The sequence below is a fragment of the Chiloscyllium plagiosum genome, unplaced genomic scaffold (genome assembly GCF_037043375.1).
Source record: "Chiloscyllium plagiosum isolate Xiang-an unplaced genomic scaffold, Cpla_swu_hap1 HiC_scaffold_4, whole genome shotgun sequence".
Classification (NCBI taxonomy): domain Eukaryota; kingdom Metazoa; phylum Chordata; class Chondrichthyes; order Orectolobiformes; family Hemiscylliidae; genus Chiloscyllium; species Chiloscyllium plagiosum.
In genome coordinates, this window is record NW_028270142.1 from 46,986,402 (window position 1) to 47,006,225 (window position 19,824).

The 19,824-nt window shown below is 38.8% G+C and overlaps 1 protein-coding gene across 7 annotated transcripts in view; it reads right to left on the reverse strand.

The window, feature by feature from the left end:
• The window catches only part of LOC122549211 (myelin basic protein), a 191,171-nt gene that overhangs the window by 25,172 nt on the left and 146,175 nt on the right, over positions 1 to 19,824 (reverse strand). For all 7 annotated transcript variants that reach the window (XM_087986231.1, XM_043688630.2, XM_043688633.2 and 4 more), the window contains one exon: positions 17,187 to 17,650. In XM_087986231.1, the coding sequence (XP_087842357.1) occupies positions 17,187 to 17,650 (464 nt within the window). The remainder of the gene's footprint in view (positions 1 to 17,186; positions 17,651 to 19,824) is intronic.

Here is a 19,824-nt window from a genome sequence, read left to right on the forward strand (position 1 = left end):
TTCAGTGATTGTTTCAATATCATTTGACATTTTATTGAAAAACAGATTTAAAGCAGTTGATCTCAACTAGAGATCCAAAATGGACCAAAACCTGAATGTTCCAATGTAAAGTTAAAAAAAAGTGAATGCTTCTAATTATGAAATAAAGCAGAAAAAAAGTTAGCAGACAGCAAATCAGGCATTGAAGAAAATAACTAGATTAATGTTTCAAGTGTAATCCACTTGACCAGATTTGCCTTAGAGTTTAAATTTATCTTCCCAGATTGATGTAAATAGTCTGATGTTAGTCAATGGGTGGCACCCTTATCTCTAAATCAGAAGGTTAGGAATTAAGTGCCACTTTGTGACTTGTGCACAAAACCTGGGTTGACACACCCAATGCCAAGGGAATGCTGCAGTGTTCGGGGTGATGGTTTTGGGCTTGAGATACGAAATGGAGGCTCTGTCTGTCTCTCACATGTATGTAAATGACCTCATTTTGAAGATCACTCCTTCCAAATGAAAAACAGAGACTTTCTCCAAGTTGTATGTTGAATCTTTCCCCATCAATCAACATATTTAAAACAGTTTATTTGGTCATGGTCTCATTTCAGTTTCTGGGAGCAGACGGTATGTAAATTGGCTGCTATATTTCAACAGCAACAATACCTTAAAGATATTTCATTGGTTGTAAAATGTTTTGGAATGTCCTGAAGTCATGGGAGGCACTCTAAAAATGTATTTATTTTCCTTTGAAGATTTCCAGAAGCTAAAAGAAACAGATTTGCATTTCTCAAGCACCTTTCAGGATCAAACACTGTCCTGAAGTGTTTTCAAGCCACATGATGTACATTTGAAGTATAACCTCTACTGTAACGTAGGAAATCCATCGCTAAATCTTCCAAGCTAATGTCTTTGATATGGTTATCAGAAAGTACACATTGAACAAAGGAAAAAAAATGAAAATTTTTAAAAAACTGACCAACTTTAAAGTTAGTTTAGAAATTGACATACTATTAATAAGATGTGGGAGAAGGTTTAACTTAAATACTTATAATAACGTAGAAGAATAAATGACAAGAGGAATTTGTTATTGGAAATGCACGCACGGAGTTTACTTAAGTATCACAGCTTATCTCAAGTACTGAAGCAGTGTGAGTAATTACAGTTTAAGATGTAGTCGAATACTTTTAACTAGCTCTGAAGTCTAAAAGCACCACCATATCTCCTTCCCCAATAGTGAAGACAATCTCTCTTTTTGACTTAATTATACATTAACACACAAAATACACATCCGTCTATAAAATCTGAACTTGACTGAAAATACGTAACATTAATAAATGATAGACTTATTTAAAAATGTTTAAATATTGTTACAATTGGTTACAATAATTGGTTACAATACTTCTATATTGTGAAAGAAAAGTTAGCCAAAGTTATAAAATATTAACAAAAACAAGTATTAAAATTGTAGTTACATAAGTGCCTTTTCCAATCTCAGGACATCATAAAGCATTTCACAGCCAATGAAATACGCTTGAAGGGCAGTCACTTGTAACGCCATAAAATTGGAGGCAATTTGCACACAGTAAACTCCCACAAAAAGCAATGGCATTAAGATTAGGAAATCAACTTCAGTTATGTTGAATGATAAGTGGCAGCCAGCACTCCAGCAAGAATGCATCTGTCAAACAAAACTGAGATATATTTAATGTCCATCTGAGAGGACAGAGTGGACTTTGGTTGAACAGCCTGTTCAAAAGACATTACGAAAAACTCTATGATATTAGTCATGCTACGGAACCACATTATTCATCATAGCCAGTGACTTCAACCAGGCCAACTTCAAGAATGTGCTAAGATTCCACTAACACATCTCCTGTCCCACCAGAGGTCTGAACATCCTTGACCATTGCTACACAACCAAAGATGCCTACTCCTATATCCTCCAACCACATTTTGGAAAATCAAACAACACCACTTCCTAGCTTACAAGCAGAAATTGAAGCATGAGGACCCAGCACAGCAAGTTGTTCAGTGTTGGCCTGAGGAAATTGAAGGGCTTCTATGGGATTGCTTAGTGTCGGTGGATTGGAAGAACTTCAAGAACTCAGTGGGCAACCAAACCGAGTCTGCCATTTACATTAGAGACTTCATTATCATGTAAATGATTGTGTGTCGAAGAAGTTAATCCAAATATTCTCCAAATGGAAACTATGGATGGATGCGACCAAAGACCAGGTCTGAGGTTTTCAAGTTGGGTGACCCTGACCTATACAGGAAATTCAGGAACGACCTTTGCAAGGCCATCAGGGACGCTAAGAGGCAAAACCAAACTAGACTTGAGACCCAGACTAACCACATCGATAACTGTCATTTGTGGCAAGGCTTATACAACAAAATGGGCTACGAAGTGAAGAACAGTATTGTGGGCAACAGTACATCACTGCCCAATGAGCTTAAAGCATTCTACAGTCACTTTGAACAGAAAGGCAGTGAAACAATGTCACTCCCCAACAGCCTCTGATGTACCTGTACGCTCGGTCACCGCTGCAGACATTAGATCAACCTTCTTAAGGGTGAACCCACGGAGAGTGACTGGCCCAGATGGAGTCCCTGGCCATGCACTCAGATCCTGTGTGGGCCAGCTGACAGGACTATTCACAGACTATTCAACCTTTCCTTATTATGACCGGAAGTCCCCACCTGCTTATAGAACATCACCTTCATTCCAGTGCCAAAAAAAAATCATGCAGCATTCCTCAGTGACTGTCACCCGGTAGTGCTGACCTCTATAGTTGTGACGTGCTTTGAAAGGTTGGCTTTGGCTCACATCAACTCCAGCCTCCCGGACTGCTTTCATCCTTTGCAAATTTGTCTACTGATGCCACGGGCCCATGGCAGATGCCATCCCCCTGGCCCTACACTCATCCCTGGAACATCTGAACAACAAAGAAACGTATGTCAGACTCCTACTTATTGTAGCTCCACCATCAACACCATAATTCCAAACAAACATATTTCCAAACTCCAAGACTGAGGTCTCTGCTTCACCCTCTGTAACTGAATTCTAGACTGCCTGACCAATGGACCACAGTCAGTAAGGTTAGGTGATAATACCTCCTCCACGATAATCCTCAACACCAGTGCCTGCAAGGCTGCTTACTCAACCTCTTACTATAATCCTTACAGACATACATGACTGTGTGGCCAGATTCCGCACCAATTCCATTTACATGTTTGCTGACAACACCACCATTGTAGTCCAATCTCAACAAGAGACGGAATACTGGAAAGGGATAAAGTGCTTAACAGCTTGGCGTAAAGACAACACTCTCTTTGTCAACGTCAGCAACTTAGTCCACCTACGTTGATACTACAGTCAAGAAAACACTGCAACATTTCTACTTCCTCAGAAGGCTAAGGAAATTCAACAAAGACCTTACAAATATTTATAGATGCTTTGTAGAAAGCAGTCCATCTGGGATGCATCATACATGATATGGCAACTGCTCTTGCCAGGACTGAAATAAACTATAGAGAGTTGTGAAAGCTGCTCAGTCCATCTCACAAACCAGGCTCCTCTCCATTGACTTCATCCATACTTCTTGCTACATCAGGAAAGAAACCAACATAATCAAATACCCCTCCCACCCCAGTTATACTGTCTTCCACCCTCTTCCATCAGGCAGAAGAGATAAAAGTTTGAATACACATATTAACAAATTCAAGAATAGCTTCTTCTCCGCTGTTGAATGGACCTCTTTCAAATTAATGTTGGTCTCTCTCTGCACCTTCTTGGCAGCTGTAACATTGTATCGTGCACTCTGTTCTGTTACCCGAATACACTTGTATAGTACAAACTGCCTGTAAAGCACATAAGACAACACTTTTCACTGTATCTTGGTACACGTAAATCAAATATCAAATATTAAGTCCAGGCAATCCGTGTTTTTGGAGGAACAAGAGAGGAGAGCAGGATCATTTTTCTGCACTAATTCAGAGTTGAAATGACACTGGATTTTTACCATTACTAATTACCATGCTCTCAAACGAACAAAGGAATCTTTGATAATGCGTTTCAACATTCATGAATGATTAATAGAGCTTACCATTGATAATGGCTCAATTGTTGATGATGTTTAATTCTATTTTAAGCCCAATTACTTCAGCCCATTGCTTCAAAATCAAAGTTATCTAAAGTACAAATTAGCATCAAAACAAAAAACATTTTTCAATTGCTCTTTAAGTGTTGCACCATTGTACAACATAATCAGCTGGATAATTCCATGCACAATTATACTGTACCGACAGTCTGCATATTCCTCAAAGAACAAGGCCATGTTATTTTTATGACCGCAACCTTTATCAATGCTCTATCCCCACAGCCATCCTAACTCCTTAAAATTGTAATGTTTAAGACTTCTAAAAATTCATTCATGGGATTTGGGTTTCACTGGCTGGGTCAGCAGTTATTACCCATCTTTAGTTGCCTAGGAGAATGTTTAATGAGCTCCCTTCTTAAATCACTGCAGCCCATTTGGTGTAAGTATACCCACAATGCTATTAGGGAGGGAGCTGCAGGACTTTGACCAAAGACAGTGTAGGAACTTGGGTTGATAAGTGACATGTGACATTCAGATCAGACAACTGCTAGGTAATGACCATTTCCAACATGAGAATTGAATCATTGTCCCTTGATGTTCAATGGCATAACCATTGCTGACACACCTATTTTTAACGTAGTGTTGGTTACCATTGACCAGAGAACTGGACTCGTCACATGAACATAGTAACTACAAGAGCAGGAATCCTGCAGTGTAGGAACAGTGATATATATTTAAGTCAGGTTGGTGATTGGTTTGGAGAGGAACTTGAGGTGGTGGTGTTCACATGTATCTGCTGCTCTTGTCCTTCTTGATGGAATTAGTTATGGGTTTAAACAATACTGTCCAAACAAGCCATGTGAATTTACCCAGTGCATCTTGTAGACACTGAACATTGGTGATGGAGGAAGTGAATATTTGTGGAACTGACGCCAATCAAGCAGGTCGCTTTGTCCTGAATGATGTAGTGGAGTATTTTTGGAACTGCAATAATACAGGCAAGTGGGCAGACTTCCATCACACTCTTGACATGTGCCTTGTAGATGGTGAATAGGCTTTGGTGAGTCAAAAGGTACATTACTCACTGCAAGATTCCTGTTCTTGTAGTCACTGGGTTTATATGGCGAGCCCAGTTCAATCTCTGGACAATGGCAACACTATGTTAATAATAGGTGAGAAAGCAATGATATTGCTATTATATATCAAGGGACAACGGTTAGATTCTCTCATTAGAAGTGGTAATTACCTAGCAGTTATCTGGTCCAATTGTTACTTGTCACTTATCAGCTCAAGGCTGGATATTGCTCCAGTTTTGAACATGGACTGCGTCAACATCAGAGGGATCACAAATAATGTTAAATATTATATAGTCATCAGCAAACATCCCCACCTCTGACCTTATGATGGAGGGGAGGTCATTGATGAAGCAGCCGAAGATGGTTGGGCTGACGACACTACCCTGAGGAACTCCTGCAGAGATGTCCTGGAGTTGAGATGATTGAACTTCAACAACTGTAATCATCTTCCTATGTGTAAGGTAGGACTCTAGCTTATTATGACCGATATAATTCACATTCCCACACTTGATCCACATGCTAATTTAAGACTATCTGGACATAAGCAGCAGGGCTGACTGTCAATAGGTTGCATAAAAAGAATAGACTTGAAGTTGATGGAAGGATGCCATTTTCAGTCGGCCATATTCCTGCAGTTTAATCCTCCTTGTCCCAGTCACTGAACCCAGTCAAGAAGCTATTCTAATCCCTCTCCAGTATCTTTACAATTAATAATGGTACTTAATAAGGATTCTGACAGGAATCCCACGTCTCTTCTGTCGCAGACTGAATGGAATTGGCAAGCACCAAGCCAAAATTTAAGACTGAGGTAAAAATTCGAAAATCAGAGCTCCTGACTGAGTAAATGCAAACAGAAGTGGGATGACACCCTGATGTGGAGATTAATGGCACACTTAAAAAAGGAACTCAATGAACGTGGAGATAGGAAGGCCATCTTTACACCTTCCCACCACAGGCTGAACTGGCTTGGGGTGCCAGCGTACCCAGTCTTCTGTTCCATCAGACAAATGCCACCCCAACCTGGTAGGTAGGGGGAGAAATGTAAAATTGTATACCTCCTGAGGTTCCTTGTCTAAGTTTCCAGGAGATTCTTTAATTTCTGGAGACTCCTAGCAAATGCAGATTGCTGATTGTGGTTTCCAATCCTAGCTGCAGAAGGGCAGGGCTGAGGGAAACCGCTATAAAAAAAAACTTAATACAGCAGTGAATCACTTTGTGAACCATCCCAAATGTAGTACAGGAAAAAAAGGCCATTCAGATGCTCAAGTCAGTTCCATCATTTAGACTATGACTGATCTTTGTGGGCAGCTCAGGGGTTAGCATTACCTCAGAGCACCAAGGACTCGAGTTCGATTCCCACCTCAGACGACTGTGTGGAGTTTGCACATTCCCCCAGTGTCTGCGTGGGTTTCCTCTGGGTGCTCCAGTTTCCTCCCACAATCCAAAGATGTGCAGGCCAGGTGAATTGGCATGTTAAATTACCCGTAGTGTTAGGTGCATTAGTCAGGAATAAATATAGGGCAAAAGGAATGGGTCTGGGTGGGTTACACCTCAGAGGATTGGTATGGACTTGTTGGGCAGAAGGGCCTGTTTCCATACTGTAGGGAATCAAATCTAATCTAATTTCTGGCTTAACTCCACCCATATGCCTTAGTTCTATATTCCTTGTTTCTACTGCTTCTTAAGCAGGCAGCAAACATTTGTTGCAGAATTCAGCAGCAGGGATATATTTATCTACTTTCTAGTTTTGAAAGGGAGGCAGGGAAAATTTGGAGACAGAAGCGGAAAGAGATTTTTAAAAAAAAAAATGTAATCAGACTGAAAGTCAAAACCATTTCATTACTTTGACCAAGATCTGTAATAAGATCTCTGGGCTCACCAATTGCCAGATCCTGAAGGGCTTACCTGTTCAATGGAAGAAAGAAATCTTTTCCACAAATGTAATTGATTTAGTTTGTGTGATTCAACACCTCTCTATAATACTTTGGTGATGGCCCCAGATCATAAAATGTTTGAAGCCACATCAGTTTGAAATCAGACATCAAATGAAATTGGGTAACACTGGGTCTTAATTTTAAGCCAGCAACAGAGCAATTTGTTGTTTTTGTTCTTCTCAACTGAGTCCTGGAAGTTGTTTGTGAGATTTTATTTTGCAAAAAAAAATTACACATCTAGAATTCTCTGTGAAACAATTTACTCATGCAAATTTTATTCATTTTCAAGAACAGATAGGAATATAATGCTAAATGGAAGCTTGCCAACGTGAATAACACACTGACAAGCAATTGTTCAATGCATTCAGTTGAGATCCTATTAATCCGACACTATTCTGGGCATGTATTGTCTGTGAATAGGCCACTTACAGGGAAAGGTTCATCAACTAAACTAGTGATGGTGCTATAAAAGGTATAAAGCAAAAACTGTTTCTCTCCATAAAGAAATTTCAGGATTAACACACTCTTGGCAACATTTAGAAAGAAAGTTTGGAGGATATTGAATACTTACTACAACATCAAAAGTTAAGTGTGGAAATATTGTCATCCTTTAGAATTTTCTTATAAGTATCTATGATCTTAAAATAACAATATATATAGCATTATGTTTTCTTTGCCACTATTAAGTATATTTGATAATTACCTTACTCAGCAGGACATTTATTACCTTTTGGGATTTATCATGCTTGACAACTTAAGCATAAGTGCTGCAGTGCCCCAACTGCCTTTTAAATAGAACAATTATAATAGTCCATGATGAGAAATTGTGGAATACATTATACTGTACAATCAATTTGTGTTGGGACCTAAGTTTGCCAGAGTGCTGTGTGATATATAGCTTTGTGTTAGTAAATGAAAGAGAGACTATGTAAATATCATGGTACAAACAGTCACCAGAACTGACGGATGAAGCCTCAAGTCCTTCAAAGGCAACGGCCATTTAGCCCATCTCTGAAAGTGCCATCTGAATAGTCAAACTCCCCTATAGTGCTTGTTTTTCCTATTAAGTAAGTACCCAGTTTTCTTTTAAAGTTTCCATTGAATTGGTTTCCATCATGCTTTCAGCCAGATCATCATTATGCACTGTATCAAAATAATTCGCATCTCCCCCAAGGCTCTTTTGCCCAAAGTCTTTGTTTTATTATTTTCCTTAAGTGCAAAGTAGTTTCTCCCCATAAACTCAATCAAAGCCTTTTCATGATTTGTGGGCGGCACGGTGGCACAGTGGTTAGCACTGTTGCCTCACAGCGCCAGAGACTCGGGTTCAATTCCCGCCTCAGACGACTGACCTGTGGGGAGTTTGCACATTCTCCCCGTGTCTGCGTGGGTTTCCTCCGGGTGCTCCGGTTTCCTCTCTCAGTCCAAAGATGTGCAGGTCATTCGCATTGGCCATGCTAAATTGTCCGTAGTGTTAGGTACAGGGGTAAATGTAGGGGTATGGGTGGGTTGCGCTTCGGCGGGTCAGTGTGAACTTGTTGGGCCGAAGGGCCTGTTTCCACACTGTAATGCAATCTAATCTAATTACAAATCCAGCTGCTGCAATATTGCTACAAAACTGACATGTTCCATCGGGATAGCAACTGGTTTGCTTTAAAAATTAAGGAGTAGAGGTTGGATTAGTCTGGGCATCAAAAAGCAACAAATCAGGAATCTATTGCTGAGTTTGGAGAGGTAAATTCATGTTGCCTGATATTGGAAATAAAAACAGCTTCCAAAGGTTTACATTTTATTGCCTTTGGTTCTTGAAAGCAGGGAGTGCCACCATTAACACACGGCAGAAAAACATCTGCTAAAAGAAATGATAATTAATGTAATCACATCTCTGGTCAGTCTTTAAATAAATATGGTTTTGCAATTGGTAAAACAGTACAAAGTAGTATAATTTTGTAGTCAATGCAAATTAATGCAATGTTACGATCTTGTGTTAAACCACCTCACATGCAGTTCCACCATAACAGCAGTAACAAAAAAAATTGCAATATGCATAAAATGTAGTCAGATCTTTTCTTTGTGGAATATTCAATACAAGTAACTCAAATACAATCAAGGTTTGCTCCCAGTTGTTAGTAAATACAGTTACAAACCAGAACCATCATCTGGTTATTATTTTATTGATTTTTAATAGTAATACCTGCTAGCAATATTTAAGTGCTCTGACCAGGATTGCATTTCTGTTTTTGAGATCTTGCTCTTAGTAAATTGGCTGCTGTGCTTCCCTCATTGTACAAATGTAAACTTCTTCATGGGACCTCTCTGTGGCTAGAGAAGTACTATATAAATGGAAGTCTTTCTTTCATTACTTGAGATAGACAGTCTCAGGCAGATCATAAACTTCAGACAGCCATAAAAGTGCACATTTGTCAAATGCAAGTTTTAAAAATACATCTTTTTCTCAATTTCTAATATTTCCACTCTCTTCCTTTCTCTTTTAGACAAAGTCAGTTTGCTGAAGGGATTAGTACTACTTGATGGCAGACAGTATGGCCGTGGGAGATATCACAGTGGAGTCAACCAACATACAAAAACGGAGTTATCTAACGTAGGTTATGGTACAACCATCAAGATGCATAGATAGAGTGCATAGCCAGAGCCCTTTTCCCATGGTGGAAATGTCTATTATGAGGGGGCAAAATTTTAAGGTAATTGGAAGAAGGTTTAGGGGAGATGTCAGAGGTAAGTTCTTTGCACAGAGTGCTTGGTGTGTGGAATGTACTGCTAGCAGTGGTAGTAGAGTCAGATAGATAGTACAATGAAGGACATGTAGGTTAGTCTGATTAAAGAGTAGGATAAAAGGTCGGTACTACATTGAGGGCCAAAGGGCCTGTATTGTGCTGTACTAGTCTATATCTTATGTTGAGAAGGAATCATTGTTGAATTTTCTCCCTCCACCTAAGGCCACATCATGCAATTAGTTGCAATGGTTTGACTTGCAGCTCAGATGAAACAAGACTGACCAAGTGAAATGCAGGTCCTCCTTGAATATAGCTCATTCTTACACTGCCTGGTGGATAAGCCAAGGTTAACTCCTACTTGCATAGTGCAGGGGAGCATTCCATCATGAACTTGCACTGGTCATCAACCATCTGAGCACAATGGTACAAACATGGCAAACATATTATATTGAATAAAGCCAACTGCTTCTCAATCTGGGGCACAACTTTCAGTGGTTACTGTACTTGTACTAGAATCACTTTGTTTCTCGACCCCACCTATTCTTACACCATCCAAGCCATGTGAATTGTTCCTCCTACTAACATGTATAAACTCACATTTTTGGTGTTGAGCTTCATTACTAAACTTACAAAATGACAACATTTGGTTAATGTCCTCCTGTAATTTGTTGTGGTCTTCTTCAGTGTCAACAATCTGACCAAACCTCACCTTTCTCCACGGTGTCATCTAAAAATTTTAAAATTGTGTTCTTCATTCAAAAGCTCAAAATCAGTGATGTCAATTGTGAATGACAGTTTTCAGTACGTCCAGGCAGCTGGCATCAGGAAGACAATGTTGCAAGAATTTGACTGAATAGCCTAAGGAGAGTCACTAGCCAGGCTTACTGGGGAAGTGACCACATTTCTGGGATGCAGACAGTTTGAAATTACAATTGCAGCAATTCCTGCTATTAAACTGCACATTTTACCATGGCAAACAGATCAGACTTGGTTTTATTATGCTGACACCAATAAAATTCACAATGGAAGTTGATTGATGTTCAGAAAGATCCAAATATAGATCATCAATATGAAGATAGAGGGCCTGGTACCCCTTCAAATCATGCCAGCCCCACACTACATCACTAATCCTCACACTGCTGCCTGGATCCTAAGCTCTGCCATTTCTTCTCCAAAAGTCTCCACCAATTTCTCCTCCTTCAAGACCCTGCTTAAATGTGCCCACCCTCACAGCCTTTGGCTCGTTTCAGTTTTTGATCAATACTGTTTGCATGAACCTACATTAAAAAGGTGCCAAATAAATAATTTGTAGCAGTGGCACATACCTAACCCACCATTTGTCAGGCCAACTAGGGAATTACAATTGAAAGTGGCCTTGCTAGTATTGTCCACTCTTTGGTAGAAGAGGGAAAGTTTATTATAGCAAGTACAACACAGATGTGAATCTAAATCTGTGGCAAACAGACAATATGCAAAATGTTACTTGGAGCAGGGTTCACACTTAAAACGTGTCTATAACCCATTTATGGCCCCTGCAAGAAACATTTCCTTACTCTTTCTAGAAGCAGGAAGGTCACTGCACCTTTTATATCTAATGACTTTTTCATCTCCATGTATTTTCCCTAACCATGTAGCTTATCTCTCTAGTCACCTCATCATCTTTTAAAGTGGATTGGCTTATTTCATTATAATCTTGCACATTCCAAATGGACAAGTTGATTGTGGTTCTTAAATTGATGAGAAAATTTTTCTCAGCACTGCCAAAGGATTTTACTCTTTATTGTATTGCTGTACCCATGTTACCAGATCACAAATAAAGAGAGAATGTTGATAGTTAAGAAATCATTAGTTCAAGCAAAAATCATGTTTCTCCTCAAGGGGAAATAAAACGTAGCAGCTTAAAATTCTAGAGCACTTATCACAACCTCACAAAGTCCCAAAGTACTATGCAGCCAAAGAAATTGTTTTGATATGCTGTCATTGTTAAATTGTTGGCAAACACAGCAACCAATTTGAACATGCAAGATCTCACAGACAGCAGAAAAGGTAAATGACTTGACATTTGATAAGGTTGGTCATGGGATAAGAGTTGGGCTAGATACTGGGTGAACTCCCTTGCTAGTCTTTCAATCAATTTGCACAAGCCAGTGACGTTTTTGAACTTTGATGAGAATTCATGGTCGCTCTGTGTACAAAATCTACGGTCCCTTAACTCAAAGGTAGGAAGGACATCAGTTTCCCATGTGTTATGTATGCAGAAGAGGCCATTATAGAAAAACAGATAAGAGGTTAGATATTATTACATATACACACTCATGCTCATATATACCACCCAAATAGTTGTATTCATGTCGAGTTTATTACATAATCCTAAATGTAAGCAATTAACAGCCATTTACATTTATTGTTGAAAGATGCAGTTTTGGACAAAATTGAAGTCACAGTCACAATGTAAAAGTTTTATTCTATTACATAGTTAATCCAATAGGACATTATCTGTTGGACCATAATGTTAATTTTTGGCTGCAAAACAAAATACTATAAGAAAGACATCTTTGATATAATGTATTTTTCAAAAAAAAAAATGTCCAGAGCATACTTTTTTATTGAATGAGCAAAAGAAAATGTATAACAAAACAAAATAGCATATACAGTGGAAATCATGCAAGATTGTCAATTAAGATAGCAAGCCAGTTGGTATGAGAGTTCGGGCTGGTTCATGATACTGGCTTCTTTGCATGATATGATTTTGCAGACACTCCTTCCACAACACAAAACAGTCGTCTCAACTTTCCTTTTTTGAAGGGAATGAAAATGGAAGGGGTTCAAGAAGGGGAGAAAGAGCTTACTCTTGCTCACTGCAAGTGTTTGCAACCAACTAGTGGTCTTAACAAAAGCCTAAAAAAGGAGGATTTGTGCACATTTCCATTCTTGACACAAATGATTGGATGTCCCAGAAAGAGGTACAATTTTGTGAAAAAACGTCTTCCTCCGAAATATAAAAGGCTACTCAATTTCATCTCCACAAACACTGGCATTTAGATTCCAAGTGACTTCCAATCACAATCTTATCAGTCTTGAAAACAAGATCTTGCTAAGTTTGTACTATGTGCCATATAATACTGTGGTGAAGGTATTTACAAATGGCTTTGGTTTAAGTATACACTAGGGATAATAAAACAAAGTATTGACTACTTCATTGGACATGCCAAATAATGAAGACTAAAGACTCATCTGCTGAATTTTTCAAAATATAACCCTGCAAAACTCACCACATAATGACTAGATTTATACAAAGCCTTGTATTATGCTTCGCATTTTGGAGTTTTGAAATATTTAATCAGTATTCTTTTTTCCTTTTACTGAATTTTAGATCAATAGCACACCTTTGGTTTTTCTGAGTGTTTCATGTTACATGCACTAAAAAGACAACAAACACATTTGGTGATCTTCAATTACAGTCCATTTTTATTTTCTCTCCGTTTCTATCACCAGTTTCTCTTACTTCAAAATAAAGATGCAATGTCTCTGGGCCATGGGTATATCTAAATTATGAGTAGCTGAACACAGGACATCTGTTTATGAAGGGATGACAATATTTCTGCCTCATTCTCTGCTCTCTTAAAGCAAAATGCTCAACTGCCAACCCAGTCAATTCCACTCCTTGAAACAATAAATCTAGATTTTTATGCCCACTGAGCACAAACTGGTGAGAAAAGAAATGAAATTGATCTTTCACTCAGATACAGCTCACAAGCCCTCCTGAGAAGAACACACTCAGAAGAAAAGCAAAAGCTTGTGAGCAAAGGAGATGAGAGCAACAAACAGATCTAAAGACTAAAATTGCAGATAAACAGAGAAAAGTGGTTGAGTGGAGAAGAGAGCTATAGGTAAAGTCGTTGAAAGAGTAGCGTCACAGCCAGTGGTGACTGGCAGACTGGAATAGCTGTCAATGAAAGGAAAAGTCTCGCATTTTTTATACTGACTTTCATCAGTTCACAACAGCGCAAAGCTTCTTACAACCAATGTGTAATCACTGCTGTAATGGTGAGTGTTAAGTTGACTGACAAGCAGCAGATTGACAGCAAGTTGATTGACAAACAGATGGGTGGGGCGGTGTGTGAATGTAACTGAAGAGACATGCAAGTCAGTGAGAGTCACCACACTCCCAGAGGACCATAGCCTGCTCTCTGACTAGTGAAAGGAGACAAATGCTGGAGAGTTCAACTGGACAGTTACCACACCTCAGGTAAGGTGGGGCCTTTGTGGGGAATCGATTGGTATGGGATTTGAACCTAGGCTGTTGGTATCAGTCTTCATCACAGACTAGCTGTCCAGCCAACTGATATACAGGCCAAAAGGCAGAGAAACAGGATACGGAGATAGTCCAGAATAACATGTGGCTCCAAAGCAGGCTGGAGTGACAAGACAATCCCTGAAATTAACCCGAAGTGAAGAGGCATGTGGTTTGCTGGGATTCAGACAGCCATGTCGTCTTAGGGCCAACCTGATCTCACTGGGCTCAATGACATTTGGGTTTGCGCAGAGTGCAACAAGACTCTGGGGGGAAACATCCCAACACAAATCAAAGATCACAAAAATTTTCATCCATCCTGATGTACCAGGCCAGAAGTGTAATCGCATAGCCACTGTAGCCAGGCTACCCTGTTAACTCCTTGAGACAATATTTAATTTGAATAATCCTGTACATTCTGTGCAAATGCACTTGAAGGCATTTTGGCTGAAATCAAAACATACATTAACTTTGAAAATATTTTTAAGACATGAATTTCTTGGCATTTCAATGTACTGAATATACAGAGGTTCATGGACTCTGTCAGACTATACTACACTGTGCACAGAAGATAAAGACACGCATGTATCTATGACTTGCAGAAGAATATTTCTCTGGCTAACTCCTGGACAGTTATCCCACAATAGTTACAATATTTCCATGTAAGCAATGCTACCATCACTATTGAAGAAAGTGGCATCTATCTGCAGCAACATGTTGACAAAAATGTATTTAAATTTATTGGTAATACATTTGAACAGTTTGGATGTGTGAGCGAGAGAAAAATTCATTAGGTCATTGCTCAGGGCACGTGGGCGTGCATTTCCATCCAACCACTTTTGTTCCTGTCAAAAAATCTGTATCTCTGCAAATTCAAATGCAGTCAGATTTAATGTCAGTGTAGGGCTCGCACAAAGAGAGAGAGTCTAACTGTTGCTGCTAATTGCTGCAGTGGGTTGGCTAATAGGGATGGCACAATCTTTTGAGAGAGAAACATTAACAAGCAGAAGGGAGAAGCAGAGATCTAGTATGTTATCAGCAGCAAGTGCACTGAATGGAGACTGACATTGAGTTCAATATGGAACGCTTCCACTCGTTTGAGTAGGAGATGGGATGGAAAAAACTATAAACGCAAATCTGAGTTCTCAGATACATCTCCATGATTGCACAGTGCTCTTTGATATCAGAATGCCTTCACCACTTCACTTTCTGAAGAATAGTTCATAAAATGCCATATCAGCAAATATGCTTCCGATCTAATGAATCAGACAATTGCTTTTCTAAATCCATAGCAAAATAGTTTTAATCTTACTGTGAAATCTATTTGCTCTAAGTTATAGTGAAGGTTCAGAACAAGCTTTCACTTCCTACCAACAGTACTTTCAAATTGTAGCATCTTTGTTTCTCTATAATGGAATAAAATGGAGAGAAAAATCACACTTTATTGGGCTGGTAGGATACCTGTTGCAAGTCCTACGTCACTAAAGGCTGTGTCATATACAATGGCTACTGCTATGCTTCTGATGAGCCACACCATTTCTGTGACAAACTAACAATTACAACACCACATTTCACTCATTGTGACTGACTGAGACCAACAACTTCCAGAAAATTTAAAAGTTCACTTATTTACAAACTGCAATGAAAGACAAACACGACTTGGAATAATCCAAGTAATTCGTAAACTGTACAAGAAGGAAAGTATTCAGGTCCCTTATAAAAACAAAAACGTAGTTTCACCACATGATGGTGAACAGCTTGGATTCTGCAAGTCATAGGGCGTTTATAATTCTGTTCTATGCAGCAAATGTGACATTTTTGTTTGCTTTACAGGATTCTGAAGAGTTGTTGTTTTAAATCTGTAGGATATTTCACTAATAAATCCATACATTTCCTGTCAACTAGGAAGCAACAATCACCGGCAATAATCGTTGAGTTCAGCTGTATCCAAAAGTTGTTAATTCATGTAGTAAATTTGTCTTATAGGACAAATAAAAACTACTACACTCCATCCTTACATACATTTGGACTCTTGCTATCTGTGCCAAGATTTATTTACAAAGAGATTGACCTCAGCACATAAAAGATTACACAAAGCCACAAGGGATAATCTCAGCCAGTAAAGCATTGGCAGATATTCATTTGTTTCAATTCAACATTATTAATGAGGTATAATCACAGGCAATAAAAAAAAACTGGGGGCGTGCAGTCTAACAGAAAGGACATCAGGTTGAGAATTAAATGGTTGAATCACTGCAATTTCTGAAGGTCCATGTAAAACAAAAGGAGTTAGATTAAAAAAGTGATTCCAATTGATCGCAGAGTGGAGTAAAGGATAGTGACTACAACAGAATCTTAAAATATAAGACTTTTTTTGGAAAAAAAGTGATTGATGTTCATGGAAAGGGCCATATCAGAATTGACTACTATATTTGAGTAAATTTCTAATCAAATTCATGGAGTACCCTCACAGAGAAGATATACTGTTCATTCTCCAAAATCAAGAATGTCAAGATTCCATCTGCTGTACATTATTAGCAATCCAATTCACACTTGATGATCTACACTAGTGATCAAATAATGCATTGGTAATCAGGGAGATTTACTATCACCAATTCAACGAACCAATCAAAATCAAAGAGATGGGTCTCATCTTACTGCTCAACAGTGAAAGATGCATTAATAATTTAGAAAGTATTGTCATAATATTTTGTGAATTAGTCTTGAAACTGTGAGCTTCTTGAAGATTTTAGAAACAGCACTCACGTTCCTTTCCTCGAGAATATTTACATCTTAAAACATGCACAGTCCTTTTACACTAAATGAATTGTGGAACACAATGCACAAGCCTAATGAGTCTACCAATATTCTAATGCAATACCTTTTTAAAAACAAAAACAGGGAGTTCTTCATTATTAACAAACTATTTAAAAGGAATAAAACAGGAAAAGACTGTCAACATTTATAATGGGCCATTTCAATGCTTGCCGATACTGAGACAGTTTGAACAACCCTCTTCTGAAGGTTTTAAGCTCCTGTTCAGTCCTTTATGCCTCAGAGCTCACCTTGCCCTTCTCAGGTACTTTCCTGGAACCTTCTTGCCCAAAAAACTTTCCCAGCTGGTCGAGTATCCCCGAGTCTCTTTGCCTTGAGTGGGCTCCTCCAGCTTGCTTCGCATGGTCTGAGGCGCTTGCGGATGCCATTTGTTTTGCTACTTGTCCCTTCTTAGCTGATGATTGTGAGGACAGTTTCTGCACTTCCATCAAATCTGAGCTCGACACAGGAACTGAGCTATCCTCTTGGATGGCTTGAAGGTCTTCGGATTCCGATGGGCGGTCTTTGAAGGTGTTGTCCTCACGTCCTGGCGCGTCACGAGAAAAGAGGCGGACCAAGTGTGGGCGCCCAGCTGGCTCAGCTGTGCTGGGCGACTTCCAGGCATTCTTTGGATCCTCTACACTCTTGGAGCCTGGCGCTACCATCTTCTTCTGCTTTGAGGAAGATCCATTGTTCTGATTAACATCTGCCTCGGCTGAAAATAACAAGCACCAGCAATGAATACAAAATACATCAGAGAACAATGCTACATTTCACAAGAACACTATTAGTCATTGGTCACCATCAGCTCAAGCGCACAGAAGCGAATTAAACTTTATAAGTTTTACAGCAGTTACCTTTCTGTCGAGTTTCAATTCCTTTCAATCACAGTTACAGTTTAAAATCAGAACTAGGCAGAATATTAACCCTTTTTTTATAAAATCACATGCAAATTGAGACAGAACAGTACATATACTATTCACAGTTCCATACAGTATCAAAACATCAAGCCATCAGCATACTAAATATGTTTTAACAGTTATTCTTTGTTTGACTGAATACAGTTATTGAGAAAGGAACAAAAGGGGGTTTTGGTGTCATAGCATGGTGAACGTTCGGTGTCAGTGATTGAACAGAACTCTAAAAAACGTTACCTAGCTTTTTTTTAAAAAACTGTACTACTTATGAATCTTTCATCATGTCAACTGCAAACTATTATTCACTAACATTTTCCAAGCAGCTTCAGTATCTGTACAAAACCAATAAAAATATTACAAATACAAATCCAGCAAGTTCACATATTGAAGGATTGTACCTCCATATTTGTCAGTATTTGCATAATTCAAACAAGGCTCAAGAAACTGGTTTGGATAGTTAATGAGGAGTACAAACTCAGAACAGATGCAGGGGAGAGGCGAGGACTTTGTGGTAAAGTGGCAACGTCCTTAACTTTGAGCCAGGCAGCCCAGATTCAGGTCCCACCTCCTCTGGAGGTGTGTAATAACATCTCTGAGCAGGTTGTTCAAAAATATCTATCAGGGAGAAAGGTAACCTAAACTCCGTTAGAGGAAGTACACATACCAACATTTTGCAAGCTCTGGCTTTAGGATATTCTGCTAAATTGAAGAATGAATGGTTAAATCTCAATTACTGAAAGCTGTTGATTAAATTATATAGCTAAATGTAGAAATGTATTATTTATCTATACCAGTGAAAGAAGACAGATGACCTGCGCCTCCGTTATTTTGAAGGCTATGGTTAAGCTTTCAGAAAAACCACACAATATACATTATCAGAGGTGTCATTTTCAGGTGAGGTATTAAATGATGTTCCCTTTTATTTTGCAGGTGGACACAAGATCCCATGGTGTAGAAGAACATTTGTTGTCATGGTAATGGAACTTCGGGGAAAAAGTATCCTTGGTTAGGATTGACAGAAACCTCTGTGGGATAGGCTATTGGTCACTTTAACTTTACTAACATTACAGTTAGAAGAATGTTTTATAAAAGACATGAGTGAGCTCAGCATGATACTACATAAATCTTGTCAAATAATCTTCCAACACTGATTATGTAGACTGAGTACTTCATATTTCAATAGGCCTTTTGCACCAGTCAGCAGAGGATATTTTCTAATTCGACCACCCTGGAAGTGTCATGTTCAATATTTATCATTCAATGTCACGGAGAACAGTTATCTGATTGATGCTTATGTGGTCTTTGTGTTATTGGCCACCATATTTCTCACAATGCAGAAATTTATTGGGACATTGAGATTGTGGAAGGTACTATATAAATGCACATTTTCCCATTGGACAAACGATACTTTTAAAGGGAAAATAAAACCGCCCAAAGATTACAATAATGTGGGTAGTAATAAATTCTTGAATAAAAAAACTTGACAGGAGAAAGATGAAAATGCAAGTGATGTTTCTTCATGATTTTCCCACTCTTTCCCAATTTTTTGGGGGGCTGAGATTGTGTGGAGAAGGGGGTCGGGGCCCATTTTACATAACTACTCATGTAATTCAGAATAACATGATTCCAGATTGAAACTGGGATTCAAACGCAGCAACAGACAACAGAGTTGAGCATTTATTGAAAGCTTGATTAATTTTTTGCTTACGGCAAGAGGGTTTTGATCCTGACCCACTGAGCACAAAATGTTCAACAAAGGCAGGTCCCACCTGCAAACATTAATAATGTTACTGCCCATGAGTACAAATTGAAAAGTAGGTATGTTGTATCGTGTGTAAACCAACAACACACCAACCTACATTTATTATCTCATCTCTTAACTAACACAAAAGTATTAACAGTTAATTATTATACCATTAGGGTGAGATGAAAATGTTACACCTGAGCAGAATAATCATTACAACCATTGAAA